General features: G+C 42.9%; 1 protein-coding gene and 1 long non-coding RNA gene across 8 annotated transcripts in view; one reads left to right on the plus strand and one right to left on the minus strand.

Moving 5' to 3' along the window:
* Positions 1-86: 86 nt before the first annotated feature.
* Positions 87-9945, plus strand: LOC120323776. 6 transcript variants are annotated; one of them, XR_005564609.1, is made up of 4 exons: positions 87-316; positions 2858-2914; positions 4170-5620; positions 7352-9945. It is a non-coding gene; the product is annotated as an uncharacterized LOC120323776 (long non-coding RNA). The 6 variants fall into 6 exon arrangements; XR_005564611.1 differs by having other exon boundaries at positions 4170-4827; positions 7278-9945; XR_005564613.1 differs by having other exon boundaries at positions 4170-4827.
* The window catches only part of GCN1 (GCN1 activator of EIF2AK4), a 40298-nt gene continuing 26694 nt past the window's right edge, over positions 4064-17667 (minus strand). The window contains exons 39-58 of one of the 2 annotated variants that reach the window (XM_027714397.2): positions 17591-17659; positions 17326-17464; positions 17037-17233; positions 16556-16698; positions 15669-15786; positions 15300-15515; positions 14815-14979; positions 14253-14414; positions 13693-13785; positions 13309-13452; positions 12111-12380; positions 11888-12001; positions 11133-11363; positions 10321-10514; positions 9650-9764; positions 8503-8599; positions 7549-7694; positions 6848-6952; positions 5356-5574; positions 4064-4774 (exon numbers count right to left, since the gene is read on the minus strand). In XM_027714397.2, coding sequence (XP_027570198.1) covers positions 4649-4774; positions 5356-5574; positions 6848-6952; positions 7549-7694; positions 8503-8599; positions 9650-9764; positions 10321-10514; positions 11133-11363; positions 11888-12001; positions 12111-12380; positions 13309-13452; positions 13693-13785; positions 14253-14414; positions 14815-14979; positions 15300-15515; positions 15669-15786; positions 16556-16698; positions 17037-17233; positions 17326-17464; positions 17591-17659 — 3063 coding nt within the window. In that variant the 3' untranslated portion in view covers positions 4064-4648. Of the gene's footprint in view, positions 4775-5355; positions 5575-6847; positions 6953-7548; positions 7698-8502; positions 8600-9649; positions 9765-10320; positions 10515-11132; positions 11364-11887; positions 12002-12110; positions 12381-13308; positions 13453-13692; positions 13786-14252; positions 14415-14814; positions 14980-15299; positions 15516-15668; positions 15787-16555; positions 16699-17036; positions 17234-17325; positions 17465-17590; positions 17660-17667 lie in introns of both variants that reach the window. The other variant, XM_027714396.2, reaches the window with a different exon arrangement.

Here is a 17667-nt window from a genome sequence, read left to right on the forward strand (position 1 = left end):
CGCGGGGAAACGGCCGCGCCCTCGCGCGCGCCGCGCCTGCGCGGTGGGGAGAGGAGAAGCGCGAGGGCTCTCGCGCGTCTGGGCAGCAGTGGGGGGGCCGTCAGGGGACCCGTGAGGGGACCCCTGTGAGGGACCCGCCGCCCCGGGACCCGCCGCCTCCCGCCCTCCACTGCCCTGAGAACCATGTCCTGCTTCCCCTCCACGGGCAGCTTGTCTTCCCTCTATGCCGAGCCGCCGATTGACCCCTCAGTGTGTCCCCCTCAGTGTTTCGCCCACAGCTCCCTTTGCGCTCGTGTGAGGGAGGACGTGGCAGAAGGTGAGACTGCCCGCAGGGCAGACCCAAGGCGTGAGGGAGCCCCAGCACTGTCAGCTTCTGGCAAGGCACAGGAGCAGACCACAAAGAGCAGGAGTGTGTTTGGCTGCTTTAACAAGAATGTTGTGCACCAAAGCAGCGATTTGTGCAGCTGCGGGAACAGTTCCCATTCAAAGCCCAGCCTGCAGGTCACAGCAGAGTGATACGAAATGGCCAAGTGTGTGTCACAGGCCTGGCACGTCAGGCCAATCTGGAATTAAATTCCCGGGGTTTTTAATCCACAGAAGTGCCTCTGTGTGGCTCAAGATGAGCGTCGCGTGTATCAGCTGTGCCTGCACCATCCACAGCCCAAATCCACCGTTCAAACAGCACTCTCAGAGTTGTTTTAACACACGGACAGCCTGAATAATTTTAGTAATAGTTGCACAGACACTGACTACACAAACTCTGCAAGACTATGGTCACTTTTTAGGCAGTAACCACTTCTAGGCGGAGATGTGGCACAAGAAAAGTGCTGGTTTTCTCTTTGATTAATTTTTCTACAAAAATATTCATACTCGAACTCTAAAGATCAAACAACACAGTTTTGATGTAGAATATGTAAATTACTTAGGACTTCCCAGTTGCTAAGGCTTTTTAATACATTTGTAAAAACACAGCAACAAAAGCATATGTTAGGTTTATTTGTCCAGTTTGTATGGACTAGAAATTCATCTGGAAACAAATCAACAGGATGGCTCAAATAACATGTCTGAGTTAAAGATTTTTTTTTTTTTTTTTACCACATAAAATTGCATCTTCTAAATACTTCTGATCAACAGTATGTCTGTGGTTTTAATTATAAACTTTCCTTAATCTCAACCTTCAAAAAACGTATTCTAGCTTTCACAGCTCACCCCTGTTAAGGCCCCCACATCCTGGAAACCACTGAGGATGCCACGTAGGTGCAGGGAGATCCCTTGAATCCAGCATGCAAACCACCAGCTCAAACCCAAAATGACAGGGACTCCTATTACCTTTATTTTTAATCTCATGAAACCTCATCACGTGAAAAGCGTGAGGCAGCATAATGATACCTAACAAAATGGACAGTAAGAACTGTGACTTATCAAAGAAAAATTCAAAATATTTGAATATTTTATGCTTTTACATTTGTCTCTCCTCCATTGTAATTTTCAGCACCCTGTAAGTTTAAACCTCTCTCATAAATTATTTTTTGATCTTCTTGAAATACACACAGTTCAGCTGTCACTCAGAGACAGTTTGCTTGACAGTTCAAAGATGTTATTACAGTCAGTCGTAGGGAAAAATTATCTTTTACTGACAACTGGTATTTTTAAGACACTTGAAATGAGAAAAAAATTAATTCTTTAGTCTCCGAGTTGGCACAATCAATTTATCAGATATCATGTTGTGGCAAAAAATTAGGGGTATTTTATCTCCGATGTATTATAGTGCAGTGTATAAATAGTTCAGCAAAAAGTAGCTATCAAAATCCAAATCTGTGTTTCACTGTGACTGAAAAATCAGCATAATCTCCGTAAGTGCAAGTGAGCTCCTATCTTTCACTCCTTCCTCTCAGAAACAACTAAGCTCAGTGCAGAAATTCAGGTGCTGTTTGGGAAGATGAATGACTTTTTCCACTCTCTGCCACCTAAGTTGGAACTACAGATCATCAAAATACCCTGAGTAACAAAAGATCTTATTGGCAAAAATTAACAAATTAATAAAAAAGGCTTTCTTTAACTGTAATTTTCTTTCCCATGTTTTTATGTGGGGCATCAGCTGGAATCAGATATCAAATAGGTAAGCCAAGGTGCCCGCAGGCAAGAGCTCAAACAGCCATTCTTCCCCAAAACTTGCCATTTTATCATTCCTTCCTGTCTGCAGTGATGGAGTGAGTGATTCCAGTACAACAGCTGAGCTTTTTGCCATCTATTTAGTAGCTTTTGAATGGCATAACATTTTGTACATGTTTCAGTGCAGAGGTTTTTGCACTGCATGGTTTAACTGCTGTTCCTGTTATCCCAAAGCACAACTAATGTATTACAGATGAAACTCATTCCAGTGCCCTGAGCTGCCAAATCCTTAAGAGCATTTAGCTGAGTTTTCACTCTATTACCAATTCAGTGCAGAATACGTAGTTTTAAGATGGTTTAAGATTTGCAAGTATTTTGAAAGGCAAAAATGAGAATTAAAAAACACCTTCAGAATGGAGCTAAATGTGATAAGTAGAACACAATTTCAGTCAGACTAAAAGGGAAGCACTGCAGTTGTGTAGACAGTGAAATGCATAAATGCAAGATTAGAAATAATTAGCTACAGAGTAATTTTGTAGCTTGGGTTTGCAGATGAACACAAAATAACATGTCAACAACACAGCAGTGTTGCAACAAAAGAACACCCAGACCTTGCTTAGAAAACATGAAAATCTATGAGAAAATACTTAGAAGATCTAAACTTATTTAGTTTAGAACGCTGAAGTAACAATGTGGTTGCTGCAAAAATGAACTGACAAACTGTTTTCAATGTCTGTGGGAACAGGACAAGCAGCAATGGACTCAAGGAGCAGCAAGGAAGTTTTGTTTTTTTAGACATGAGGTAAGTTCTGATAGTCTAAAAAGTTTATATAATTAAATAAATGGCATAGAAAGGTTATCAGATCTCCATCCTACAATTCTCTAAAAAATAATTATGTGGAATTCAGCTAGGAATGCTTTAGTTGGAACTGAGTCCATCTTCGATATAGGGTAAAATGGCTGATTTTCCCAAGTCCCTTCCAACACCCCTCCACTGACTCCTACAGCAATTCCCTGTTGTCAGGAGGATACACCACAGGCTCAGGAGTTGACATAACATCAAGAACCTTTTGACAGGTTCTTGTACTTCTGACCAGAACAAAGCACAGCATTCCCAAATACTCGAGACTGTATCTTGCTGTTTGAGGCATATGGTAAAAATTGAATGTTTTTGTGTTTGCTGCTACTGCCACAGCAATCAACAAATTGGTTCTAGCAGAATGTGTGTTCCACGAGGTTCCATTTTATGCTTTCAAATTTTATGATGTATAATACTGTGTTGTCCTCCCATCACCACGGTTTGAGCCATCTAGAGTTACAATCAAGAAAGATTCCCCACACACCACCCACCACTTGAAACAACAAATCTTAATGCTCTGGCTCCTCAGGTGCAACCACCTTCTGAGAGTTTCAGAAAATAGATAAGGCTCACTTAACTGTTACTCTGCATGGAATGTAAAGCTCATTTTGCCTTCTAAAAATTTGTATTCTGCAACAAGATTCTCACTATTTCCATCAAGTAACATAAAAGGTATTAGTAAATTAAAATAATTTTTTAAAAGAGATATATATTGACCAGGTAAAATAAAATACTTTCTTGGAGCAGCACAAGTCAATGACCAAAAAACCCAATGGTGGAAGTGCCAAGTATCTTGTGAAGCCTTTGAAGACCTAAACATGGAAAGCTTTTCACAAGTTGGATAACTGAAAAGCTGTCTGTCACCAAAAATGCTTTGGAAATCAACAGCAGTAATTACAAATTACATTAAATGTCAGTTCTGGCTTGGCCTTAAACCCTGGCTTGCCTCAGTTTTGCAAAAGATTTTTAGAGACCACAGTGCTGCCCATTCTACAAACTGTATCCCCTAAAACAAGCAGGTCCGAAAAGTAAATCACAGTATGAGTTTGTTGACAAATGCATTTGTGAAAAGAACAGTTTACAGCAGCAGGATCAAAGTCAGAGCCTTTATTAAATGTTCCTTCTCTAAACAGACTGCATTTAATCCCCCTTTCCCATCTGTGATTTCTAAGGCTATTTTAAATACTTCGTTTTACAGGGATTTTCAGTCTTCAGAACCGTCACAAGCAGCAAGTTAGGAGTACACAAAAACAATGCAACTGAACTTTCACTGAGTTCTATTCCTGCTTCCCAGGGTGCGTGGAAAGACCAACAACACTTCCAGTACTGGAGGTTTTGCACAAACCTTGGAAAGGAAATAGCTGTCACCAGAGTTTAAGCCTGATGTGCTCTAGCCACATCTCACAACTGGCCACAACTGACCAGTACTGGTTAGTATGTCTGTCTCTTGCTCATTATCTGTTTCAAAAAGGGGACCAAATTTTTAATTTTCAGCTAATGTGGGTCTAATTAAGGCTATTCTGGTATATTTGATACTAAAATACTCTCTGGGAGTCCTTTTCCTGAAATCCCGTCAGAATTAACATTTTCAAAAATGAAAACATTTAAAATAGGTGTTCTGAGTTGAAATGCTGATGCAGCGGTTGGTTCAGTGTTTCCGTGTCCTCCGGAGCCGTATCACGTCAGGATGGTGTCATCAATCTGTTCCTCGGAGTCAGCCTGCCCAGCCAGCTTCCGCAGGGACCGCCGGCAGCTCTCGTTGAGGAGCTCCAGGCTGGCAGCATCTAAAATCTTGGAAACCGACTGTGGAAGGAAGGCAACACCAATTACCAGCTCCTCACGACACACCACTCAAAGTAAGAATAAGCATAAGTGCCTTACAAGCTGCATTTAGCTAAAAATCTTTCGAATATACCAAAATTCTTCATCTGGTTTTACAATTCCAGACATGGGAACTATCCAAAAGCAGGTCAGACTTAGAAAACAGGTCTGGAAATGGATGCATGAAGTAGTCCATTCTAAAATACCCCCTAGCACCACTGCAGTGGGATCATACAAGTGGCCAAAGCAATAAATTATCAGTGCCAACTGAGGGAACTCCAGCACAGGGGAGGCTTAAGGCATTTGTCAAACAGGGGGGGTGCATTAAAAGCCTTGATTCTGTTAATGCTGCACTGTAGGGTTGTGCAGTATCAGTATCACTTATTTCTTCAGGGCTTAGCATGAGAATACTGCTGAAGGCCTAAATGCAAATAGGAATGTCCCACTCCACCTACTTCATAAGAGACTTCCAGTACATTCTGAGGCTGCAGGCACCACAGACAAATGCAGAGTGAGGTGACACAGCCTTGCTACCAACAATGACATTTCCTTGTGTCTCATACCTCAAGCACGTCTTCACCCGCTCTCATCTTCAGAAGGTTGACAATAGCCTGGTCACTGTAGGCTCTTACACTGGTGTTTTTGTCCTTTGTGTTGTCCAGAAGCGCTTTGAGAATTGGTTTAATTGTCTGGGGATCCAGTGGGGGAAGTTGGCTTTTATTTGCCCACCAAATCATCTTTTCTGCAACTAATTTTATGTCACTGGATGAGTTCTGAAGACACTGAAGGATACAAAGGTGCAATTAAATTCAAGTATACCAAGAACAGGTATTTAAAGCAGTTGTTTATATTTTTTTTCAAATTTAAGTATTTTAAACTATACTAAGAAAAGCAAACAGTTTTCAACTCACGGGTACACAAGAGATACACTTGATACCAACAAGTTTGACTAAACTGGGTAAGAGAAGAACAAACCTTGAAAGCAAAACACCTTTTCAAAGAAAATTTCTATATATGTGGTTGAGAGTGTCACATGCTCCTCTCAACTGTCTCAGGAAATGACAATGACCACTAAGTGCAGAAAAGCTGATAGTGTCAGCACCTCTAAAATACACTCACTCAGCAGCAATGGCCAAGTCAGTCTCTGGCTGGAGTATAAGGTGCATTTCAACAGCGGATTTCACTTTAAAATTAAAAAAAAATCAGAGCTTTGTATTTTAATTTAATCTTAACACACCTAAAACATGAAAGCTAATATCTGAATGTCAAGTGCATTATTAATACGGTGATAAAGGTATTGTGACTATTGTGGTATTTTATATTTTAACACAATACTACAATATTAATATATAAAAGTAGGATTTCAAACAAAAAATCTGCTTTAAAGGATGTTGGCCTGCATCATGCCAACTTGCATGTTTGGTATTTTTTCAAGTAAATTGCAAAGAAATGTAAACTTTGAAAATGTAACATGTTCCAGCATGACCCCTCACTCTATCTACCCATCTACCAAGAGGGACAGTGGGGGAGTGGAGGGTGCAGGGAGGGCAGACAACTAAACAAACCAAAGAAATCCAGCCACACACCTAAAAATTAGAACAACCAATAAAGATATTTTGATGTAGAATACTTAAATAAGTAGGAATTGAAAAAGGTGTTAACTTCAACACTCTCAGGTAAGATGAGGTTGGTATTTGATGCGTTTCTAACAAAGGCCCTTTAACCTTTAGCAACCTTAAAACCCAACAGCTCCCCCCTACTCTTCTCTGCTTCCTTGCCAGCTGCTTGTTACTGCAAGGGAAAAACGCACTTATAAGATTCAGACCCGACGTTTAGCACAGAAAACTCGAAAGCAAATTTCCATATTAGAGCAGGGAAGGCAGTGTTGTATCCACAGTTGCAAAGCAGGCTGATACAGTGATTCTGTCTGCTCTGCCACAAAAAGAAATGTTTAGATTTTTCAGAGATTTAATAGAGAGGCACTCATGAGTTAGCTCAGAGAGAGATTCAGATCACATGAGAACACCACCAGGTAGTTACCATAAAAATTCTTACCTTAATAAAGAGGCTGGAAAGTTTGGGAGGCAGGTTGCCTCCCTCTTCCATGTGGTATTTCATGAGAAAGCCCATCCCTCTGATGCCACTAACTGCAATGGGGATCTTCAACATAAAGAAAAGAATTGGTGTTACTGCAGCAGAGTTCAACAGCCTTTATAACCATGGTCTGTCAGCTTTTGTGGAAGGCTAAACCCATCTTTCAAAAGAACAGCAGCACCAAAGCAGGAAAACATTGGGTTAATGTTATTGGGTGATATGATGAAAAAGTCCCAATGCAACCATGAGCCAGATGGAATAAGGTGGCAGGCCCCACCGAGCCCCCAAGACCCTACCCCAAACTACTCATTCAACCCCTGATTTAAAATCCTCCTAAAACAAATAAGTTGCTCTTCTTGTAAACCTGGCCTGTGAATTGCACCTTTCACAGGGAATCAGAAGTGGAATTTACTCCCAATGAAAGCTACTCTGCATTTGAAGATTATTTAATCTTCATCTCCACAGAGATGAGAACTTGAAGAACCAGAACAGTTGTGTCATTTCACCACAAAAACTGCACCTAGCCAAGGGAGAACCTCCAGATGGCACTTGGGGGGTTTTGTCTTCTTTGGTAACACAAGAGAACCTGGTCACACAACCTTTCAAAGCTGCTCCCAACAAGAGCTCGTGACAGTGCTCACCCATCCTCAGGCAGGACTCACCCTGTCAGCTGTGGCGTTGCTGAGGATCATCTCCTGAACGCTGTTGTAGTATTTTGGGGAACACAGCCTGCCAGGAGCAACGTTCACAGCCACGGAGAGAGCCAGGCTCCGGCCGTGCCTCACCATCCAGTCGATGCCAGACACGTCTGCTGCAGAGGAAAGAAGAGAACTATGGCAAGTCCCCCACCATCCATTCCTCTTCATCTGAGGAGGCTTCTGGCAGTTTGTCAATTCACTGCCATAAAATGAAAAAACAAGAAGCATCTAAAGGGATGCCTTGCTTCCTCCATTCCTCCCAAAAAGAGCTAAAACACAACACCTGTACCAGGCAGGAACAGCACCTGGGCAGACAGGGAAGCACACACAAACAAGGGACTCTCTTGTTCAACTCAAGTACTTCTGATGGTTGCAAAATTATACAGGCTTTGACTCTCAAATAAAATTGTAAAAGTCATTTGTAATTTGATACCAGTTAACAGATTCCCTTTTTAATCCGTAGCACTCCCAAACACTATGAGCTCCTATAAAATTTGTGGTTTTTTTCTAACTTGGACGCAAATCGGTCAATTCTTCAGAAGCATGTGAAGCCACCACGTGTGGTCTGCAATTACCATAAGCCAAAAGGTGGGATGGCCCTCCTGTCCACCCTTGCCTGAACATCCTGTCACCTCCCACCCTCTCTGTGTCAGCACCAGAAATTACTCAGCCATGTTGGTACTTTTATCAAGTCGTCTGATAACAAATCCAGGGAAAAAAGAGTCTGGCTATCCCCAAATGACAACCAGTACCCTGTGCTCACTGTGTACCAGGGTGCACAAATTAACAGCCACGGGTAAAGAAACGCACAAGAAAATACAGAGCAGAGATTCAGTCACAAAGCCTGAACCAGTGGCTGAGAAGGAATCTTGCCTGCTTTCAGAATCGGTTCCAGTCCCTGTGAACAGCTTCACCTACCCAGTAAGTGCTGGTGGAGAACAGTGCTGAGCTCCTCGTCCGACAGGAACGCGCACAGCTCCGCGAGGCAGCCGGCCGAGGCCATGCGGGTGGCGTCCTGAGGAGGAATGGGAGAGCAGGAACACGGGTTGAGCTCAACACACCAGGGACAGGCAGCAAGCAGAGCAAGTGCCAGAAGATGACAGGAAACAAAAAGAGAAGGAGGAAATAAATAGTAGTATTTCACTCCTAATCCCTGTGGATTTCTGCCAGTTCACAAGGTTTCTTGTACATAATGGAACTTAAAGCCAAATCCATGGTCAAAAAAGCCAGCAGAGACTGAAGAATTACAGATCTTATCTAAGTTCTGATTTGTTAAATGGAAAAGTCATAAAGATGAAAGTGAATGCTTTAAAAGATGTGTGCACAAGAGTTTACTTTAGATTCACTTACTATAAGTGTTACTTCTAGCCATCTCTGGATGAGCTCATCTCTGTGATAAACTCTTACTACTTTTAATTTAACACTCCCAGGCTGTTGTTATTTTGGCTTCCTTATGTGACGATCCCATTACTGATCTTCTCACTGAAACTTACAACCCAATGGGAATGTTTCAATTTTTCTGTTTCTAGAATGTCAACAGTTGCATGTCTGTTGCACTGATTGACATAAGAAAGAAATTATTAGATGATTAATTTTAATCTCACAGATGTTACTGTTGCTATCTGCCATATAAAAAAGACCCTATATTAAACTTGGAGAGCTTCTTGCTTGTTGGAGAAAAATCTGCCATTATCTGAAAAATTTCTCACACTAAACAATAAACCCCAGCTGAGAGGCTTCAAACACACATCCGTGCTCACAGGGAGGGTACTGCAGGTTTTCTCCAAGATAAAAAGCAAATCCTGACTGTAGAGCTGGCTCAAACCTGTTGGTGAGGAGCTACAGGTCAAACCCACATAAGCAGTTGCCAAGGAAACATTAAACTGGCAGATTTTCAGAGTTACCAAGGACTGGCCAGGGATCTCCAATTCTTGCTCCTGACTACATCATTAGGAATTTCCTCGGAAGTTATTTTAGAAAATAACTCTGTTAGAAGGTTCAGATCTTAAATGTAAGAGAAAGACTGTCTTCAGTGGGGGTCCTCTGCAGCTGGCTGAAGCAGTACCTCATCGTGTCCCAGCATCCCGAGAAGCACCGTGCTGATATTCTTCCTAATTGCAGCATCTACTTTTGCACCAGCTCCTCGTGTCACAAACCGCAGCGCTTGCAGCATCGTGTCCCTGGAAGAGAAATTTTGCTCTGGATACCTGCAGCAAATTCTTGCACAGCAATTACACTGATATGCCTTACAGTTTGGGAGACTGATCCTCTCTGTGCACTGCTGAAAACTCCATCCTAGAGAGTACTTCCATGTTTCTGTACTTGTGTCTGTCTGTTACACTATAGATATTTTCTGACTGTTCAAACATTAAAAAAATTCTCAAGTCAGGAAGTCCATGTCTTAGGGCTGTGTGCCCTTAGGATACTAGAACAGCTGCATTACTTCAGGTCAGACTGGCAGTTGATAGTGTCTTTTATCTGAAAGTGGGCTGCTGGGGGTGCCCAGGAGAGAGGAGAAGGGGGGAAGACACCAAGGACTGCTTCTCCCAAACACACTCACAGCTCAGCTTCTGACCCAGGCAGGCTCCATCATCCACACTTTTTACAACCCTGGGATAACAGGTAACTGCTTTCACTAACATGTTACTCTCAGAATTGGGGGTTTTGTTCATCCATCCCAGCCCTCTCTTTCACCCTTAGTCAGCAGTAAAATCTGAGCCATCACCTGCAGCTTACCTGATGGCAGAGTCATCACTGGAACGAATTCCATTCAGGAGCTCCGTAAAGAGAGGATCCACTTTGACGTGGATGACAATGAGTTTGCCGAGAGCATCGGCAGCTTTAAGACGAACAGCACGGTTTGAGTCTTGTAGAGCTTTGGTGAAGGTTGTTTGCAACTGGGGCAAAAATGGTTTCAGGGCAATCTCAACCTATTCCAGAGATGGAAAAATGGGAAGTGGTGGGGTCAAGTCTGAAACAGCAGCTGGAGATCAAAGCCTGGAAACAGCATGACCTCTACTACAGCAGTTTGTTATCAGAGAGCCCCTGTTAGATCTAATGTGCTACTAAAAGAGGAAAAACATGAAACAATAATTTACCACAAAACCATTAACCTTTTCAAATTTAATCTTATTTTCTGCATACTGAAACACAAGGGTAACGCTGAGAGATTTTACAGTCATGAACAGCCTTTTGTATACAGAGCACTGAATAAAAGCTCAGCTTAGTTCAAAGACACATAAGATCTTTGCACTTAACAATTCATAAAAATGGCGGACACAGGAGAGATTAATTACATGGTGGGCTTTAATCACTGGAAAGGGGGATCAGCATTTAGCAATATTTATAAAAAAGACCAGTGATTCAGCACTGGGGGCTTTTTTGGTAGGCCAGAAACTGCTGGAAGAATGCAATCCAGTTACAGTGCTATCCCTAAATATCAAATCCATGGCAGCAGGCATCCCAGCTGTATTTACATGAACAGCAACAGATATTTCTGAAGGTTATCATGGAAAATGTTCACAAACCACCAATACTTTGAATCTTACCTTAGCTAAAAGCAGGCTTAATGTTTCAAGCAGAGCCACCTTGACATTCCAGCTGAACCGATCTCCCAAAATTCGAATAAGCGGCCCAGTGATGCTCACCACAGATGGTTTAAGAGCTTCAGCAGAAGTCAGCTTAATAACCAGCCCTAAGGCCTTTGCTGCCTCCTCCTTCTGCTCTGGATTCCCAGTTAAAACACCTTCTCGCAGCACCACAAGTATTGAAGTCACTCCCTGTCACGAAAATCGGATAAGAAAGCTTAGAAGCTAAGATGCAAAAAATATGTACCTTATTTTTGCTCTCATTATACACCAGATGCACAAACTTGGAGGGTTTCTCTCAATTTCCTGTTGACCTTCAGCTGCCTGATTCCACATTGACAGACCTACTTTTATTTGGTTTGATTTCATGCCTCTCTGCCTTACTAAGCCAGTTGCTATGAGGAAAGTGGTGGCAGCTCAGGGAATTTTTAAACCAGAGAAATTTGGCACAGAAGTCCAGTGTTACTCACCCACAAAAAGCAGCCAGTGACCATGACTTACATGCATAACAGAATTGTCAGAGACCTCATTACAAGAGGACTCTTCTGGAGGGTAACTCAGGAGAGCTGTAACCTACAAAAAGTCTCTCCAACTCACAGATTTGGAATGCCCAAATAGTTGCTGCTTCTAAGAGCTGTAAAGTCATATCAGTCAGCTCTCCCCAGAGGTGGGTGTCTTGTGGCTGCGATGAATCCACATCCATTCTGATCCTTTACCTTCTTAGGAATACAGAATCCCGGCACATGGTCCCCCTTGGCCTCATTCCCTACAATCCGGATATCCCTGTGCAGGTCCTCAATGAGAGCAAGCTGGTTCCCAGCATCTAATTTCTGCAGAAGAGAGGGAAGAGACAAAGATGAGGCAACATGGCATCCATGTTCTTTGTGAAGTCTTCTCAGGCCAGGCATTACCCCGACACCTTTTCGAGATGCCTCTCACCTTGGTGATGGAATTAAGCGCATCCCAGCTTTCATTCAGAACCACAGGGTTGGTGTCATTAAACAGACGAATCAAGCCCGAAACCAAGCTCCTGAGATGACCAGTGTAGTCTGCTTTTGTCTTGGAGCAGTAGATATTCAGCATGACGGCTGCTGCCTGTCTCATGCCCAGCTCAGGGCTGCGGGTAGCTTCTAGCAAATCTTCAGTTATAATTCTTTGTCCAACATCATCTTCCACAGACAGGATTACAGACTGGCAGTTTGCCATCTCCTGAAGAGTCCAAATTAACTTTACATTAGCTCTCAAACAGAACAGATTTAGCCCCAGCATTTTCTCTTAGAGAAATACTACAACACACCTCACTTGCTAATTGTTTCTCATTAAATAGCTGCTAACATCACCACTAAAAGCTTGTCTCAGTCCTGGAGCAGACATAGGTTTATGACCAATTCTTAACATTTACCAAGTGACCAAACTCTGCTGCACCAGCTACAGGAGGGCTAATTTACAAAAATTAAGAGTAGTTCAGTCTTCCCCATCTTACTCATCCAAGACAGTCTGTGAGTCTTGTCAGATAACATTCTTCTGATTTAGGTAGTTTAATGCTGTGAGTCATAACACTAATTACAAGCACATCTGTGGGTACATGAGAGATCTCCAGGCAGACTTGGGGCTAGAAGCTGATCTAATGGGCATCCATGGCAGACAGACAACAGGACTCTGTCACTCATTCCTAATTCACTGACTGATTATGTACATGTCTGTCCGCAGTCACAACTCCAGGATGTTCTCTGGAGTCCAAACACCAGATGTTTTGGAAAGCAGTACAGGAGGAGTGCTGCATGCAAAACAGGAGATTTCCTTCCTGCAGCCCTTTAATCTCTCAGTCTTCTACACCAAGAATAAATATGAAGTTAACTAGACACTCTGGCAGTTCTCCAGGAATAAGTAAACTGAGAATTGTGTCTTGTAGCAGGCCAAAGAGACTTTTAAATGGATACAAATAGATTTGGAAAGCATACGTTTTTTGACTCACAATATGCCACCAGGCAAAAAGACTCATCCTGGAGAAGCTAATGGACTGAATTAAACATGCAATCTGTGAATCTAGAGAACACAGATTCTGGGCTGGGAAGTAAACCTGATGCACTATGTTCAGGCAACCTGTCACAACAAAGAGCTGAGCTGTGCTACTTGCCAATTGCTCTTCACTGGTGCCCAGCTTCTCTTTGAGTGCAGACATCATGGCAGGCAGGATGACACTCAAGTGCCGTGTCAGAGCGTCCCCTGCCACCGAGGAGAGGAAAGCCAGCACACGGGTGTTCACTGGAGGGGTAGTCAGCTACAAAACCCAAAAAAAATAACACCAAAAAATGAGACAAAGTTTTTTCAGAAGGAATCTCACTTCATCTACAACATGAAAAATTTATGCATCGCAACCCGAATTACAATGTTTTGAGCTTAAAATCAGAAGAAAATTTCAAATTATGATCTTCCTTTTGCCATATTGGTCCAAAGAAAACTGGCAGCAAGCAGAGGAAACAGCACAGATATGAAGTTAAAAATTTGTTTCCCATTGTACCTTTGGCACCAAGTAAGGCAGCACCACACGGCTCTTGACAGCCATAACTTGTTTAAGACCATCCACAGCAAAGTCAGCTGTCTCTTCATTATCCTATAGGGAAAGAGAAAGTGACAAACCTGAGAAATTATCTGTGACACACCGAGCTAAACCCCGTTTCAAGGGACAATTTACCCTGTGATCCTATAACCAAAACCAAGCCCTTCTATTGAAAAATGTTCTCTTACTACATAGCAAGACCAAAATCACACTCTTCTGTCACATTAGAAAGATTTTCCATTAGAAAGATTTTCCATTTCAGGCATGGTGGCCAAGCAACTTAAGCAGATGACAATGGCAATTCCGTAGCACAGCCAGGTGTAGCAACTTTTAGACCTAAGCTTTAGCCACAAGATCCTTCCTACCAATGGCTAGGATGACTCCATGGAGGAGACAAAATATCGCTGCCATTCCCTGGAAGGTCTGCCTCTAAAATCCTCCTTCTCCTTTAAGTAAATTATTCAAAACTTGTCCCACAGCATCATTAATCAGGTTGTTGACTAATGCTGAGCAATGCTCACCAGCTGCTTCAGCAAGAAGGGCAGGATGTCTTCAAGAGCCTGATGGCCAATTGTTGAGTGCAGCTGTTCAAATGTTTTGGCTGCAGCCTCACGGACTTCTTCCAGAGGGTCACACAGTGCTTTTCTCACTGTAGGAACCAGGGACTCGGAGAAAAGCAGAACCTGAAGAGGTAAAATTACAGAATACCTAAAGCACAACAGTCACATTTATCCTAGTGAAGTGGCTGAGAATGCAGAATTTGCACAACTGAAACTAAACTGCAGTTTAATTGAAATATATTGGCAGACAAACAGAGTTACTCAGTACAAACAAGCTGCAGTGCTCTAAGGCTACCTAGTGGAAGATTTTCATATAAGTCAGAACTGTGCAATGTTAGACTTTACCAACAGATACAAATCCATACATTTGCCTGAACAGCAACTCAATGTAGTTATAAGCCCTGAATTCAGTCCACAGAACAAGTCCAGCACTATGTGTATTATTCTGTCTGAAGTGCAATACCTGCACCATAACATAAATACCTTGGAAACTGAGAATTTCCCCCTGGAACATCTAACTCACCGCATCCCTGCTGGTCGATTTCATGATCTCGCTCAACCCGATGCAGACTCCTTGTCTCTCATCACTCTTGTCTGACTTCAGCCCATCTTCCAGGATAGGAATGATTTCAGGAAGGATCTTCTCTCCTAACTTTCGGACAAGGTCTCCTAATGTCCGTGCTGCAACCTGTCCCCAAAAATGTATTAATTAACTATTCTCCTTTTTATAAAACTTAAGAAGGTGAAAGTTAAACAAATGTTAACTTCTGATCATAACCTACTGTTCACAGTACGGACAGAGCAGTAGGAACGGAAACACTACTATTACAAATAACCACAGAAAAATTAGTTTTACTCTCATCACAGTTGCCTTCAGCAAACACAGAACTCAGACATGCTCAGAACACTTAAAGTGATGACAGCTTTGAAGCGATTTATCCTGTGTTCCTCAGGAATCAGTTTCTAGAGTCACCTGCAGAAAGAGGAAGGTGGAACTCCATTTCTCACCGTTCGCTTATCTGCACAAGTACTGGCCAGGAATTTCAGCAGAAGCCCAAAGAGTGTTGGCAGAATTTCACGCAGCGTGCGAGGAGTGTTTGAGACAACAATCTTCCAGACATGCAAGGAGGCCTGGCGCACCACCAGCTGGGTGTCAGAGCGGCCCATGTACAGCCCTGCCAGCACCCTGTTCCTCCTCTCCACTCCCAGAGCATTAATAATAGCCTGAAAAGAAATAGCATAAATTGTATTATCCACTCATGAAACTTACAAAAATACATGATTACTCAATCTGTCTTTCCAGCAGGCTTTCCATGCTGATTTAAAATAAGAGAATTAAAAAAGAAATAAAAGCACAACACACAAGAACAGCTTTACCTTGTTTGACTGGGCTGTTCCAAAGTTGTCATCCTCTGAGGCAGTTTCTGTGGTCATTTTTCCAGTGACTCCTGAGATATGGAATAGAAGATCTCCAAGGAGCTGAACTGAGCTAAACCTGCCAAGAGGAGCAAGTCAAGTGTTACAAACAGGGCACTCAGGTGGTACCTGTCAAAATCTGACAGGACATCAGCTACAGACAGGAGCCAAATGTGAGGCAGAGCTGTGTCAGCACTGAAACACTGCACAGGCTGATGTGTAACACCAGTCTGCCAACATGGCTGAAAGCAGCATGCTAAAGAGAAAGGGAAGGAATGAATTCCAAACTGGAAAGGCTGGGAGAATTTCCAAATCAAAGCAACGGATCTGAGAATAGCCTGGCTTCTAAAAAGGAGCAAGACATTGCCAGCATCTGTCTCAACCCAAATGACATTCACCTGGGGTAACAGCACTCAGCAGCACTCAGCTGACACAAATCATTTAGTGCAACTAATTTTTGAGCAACTACTATCAGCTGTGAGTGCTCCACTGCACATTTCCATACACAGGAGAACAATAACTTACTCAGCATTTGGAAAAATGAAAAACAATACATGAGGGCTAAATATTGCCAAATCAACTGCCTTGGAAGTGCATTTCAGTCACCACCAGAATTAATAATCCAGCAGGGATACTCTGCAGGTATCCAGACCTGATCCAGGCTGGCAGGGCTTTGCAGCCTCAGTGTTATAAGGCATCATACTCGAATCAACAAGCAAAAAGACGCACTTGATTTTGCTTCCTGGGAGGTTCTCTGCTTTTCCTTGAGGAGCAATGCAGAGTCTAAATCACACTAGCTTTTCATGCATGGAAAAGAAATGTCTGTGGATAAGCTGGTTATCCCTTACCTTATCCTCCAGAGGTCATCAAACAGGCCATCCTCGAGCTGCGGCAGGAGCAGCGCGATGGCTGTCTCGGCGTACATGCTGATGATGCGCTGCCCCGCCCGCAGCGCCGTGTCCCGCACGAACTCGTTCTCGTCTGCCAGAGCCTGAACACAGACACAAAAGGGGCTCTGAAAACTGGGGGGTTCGGCACAATACACAAAAGCTACAGGAGGAAAACAAACCTATGTTTTTTTCTCTCTCGGCCGTGAAAAGCAAATGAAGTGGGGAGTTGTGAATGCACAAAGGTGATTTCAAGAAATGGCTGGTGACTACAAACGAAAGACAGCAAGCAAACAACTTGGAAGAAAAAATAATTTTTATAATTTAAATTCCCCCTTTTTTTCTGACATGTCCCACAATTACTGGAAATGATACTTAAAAACACTCTGGAGACTTTTTTTTAATCCCTTAATAAATAAAATTCTTCATGTCTGCTACATACCTTAAGGATACAAGGAATGATGGGTCCAACATAGGGAGTGAACTTATCTCCAAAGGTAATTGGCAGGTAGTTGAACATCATGATATAACCATCTCGTACATGTGGAGCAATATCCACTTTACTGGCAGTAGCTACAATCTCTGGCATAAGTTTCTCCAGCTTTTCTACCCCCAAACCAGCCATAACTTCAGCCAGACCTGAGGGAAAAAAGCGGGGAACAGAGCTGATACACACAAGAAACAAGCAGCTAATCTGGTTTAATAGGAGATTCAGACATGGCTCTCCCCACCTTGAGCAGCACCAGAGCGATCCACTGAGCTCTGCTCATATGTCAGTGTCTCCATCAGCCACGGCAACAAATCCTCAAAGCACGACTCTCCCATACCCTTCACCATGGCTCCCAGTGCCTTTGCAGACACTGTGCGCACCTACAGACAAGAGAAACAGAGATCTGCAACACACCCTCTCAGAGTTCCTACAACAGATGGGTCAGACTGGTTAGGGCAATGTCCAACCTAATGCACTGAAAGAAAAACTTTGTACTAAAGACTTACTTCAGGAACAGGATCCAGCAGAGATGCTTTCAGTCCAGGAGTCACACTGGGCAGGTACGGAGCCAGATCCTGAAACA

The sequence above is a fragment of the Pipra filicauda genome, unplaced genomic scaffold (genome assembly GCF_003945595.2).
Source record: "Pipra filicauda isolate LSUMZ 115617 unplaced genomic scaffold, ASM394559v2 scaffold33_size4404698_pilon, whole genome shotgun sequence".
NCBI classification, from domain to species: Eukaryota; Metazoa; Chordata; class Aves; order Passeriformes; family Pipridae; genus Pipra; species Pipra filicauda.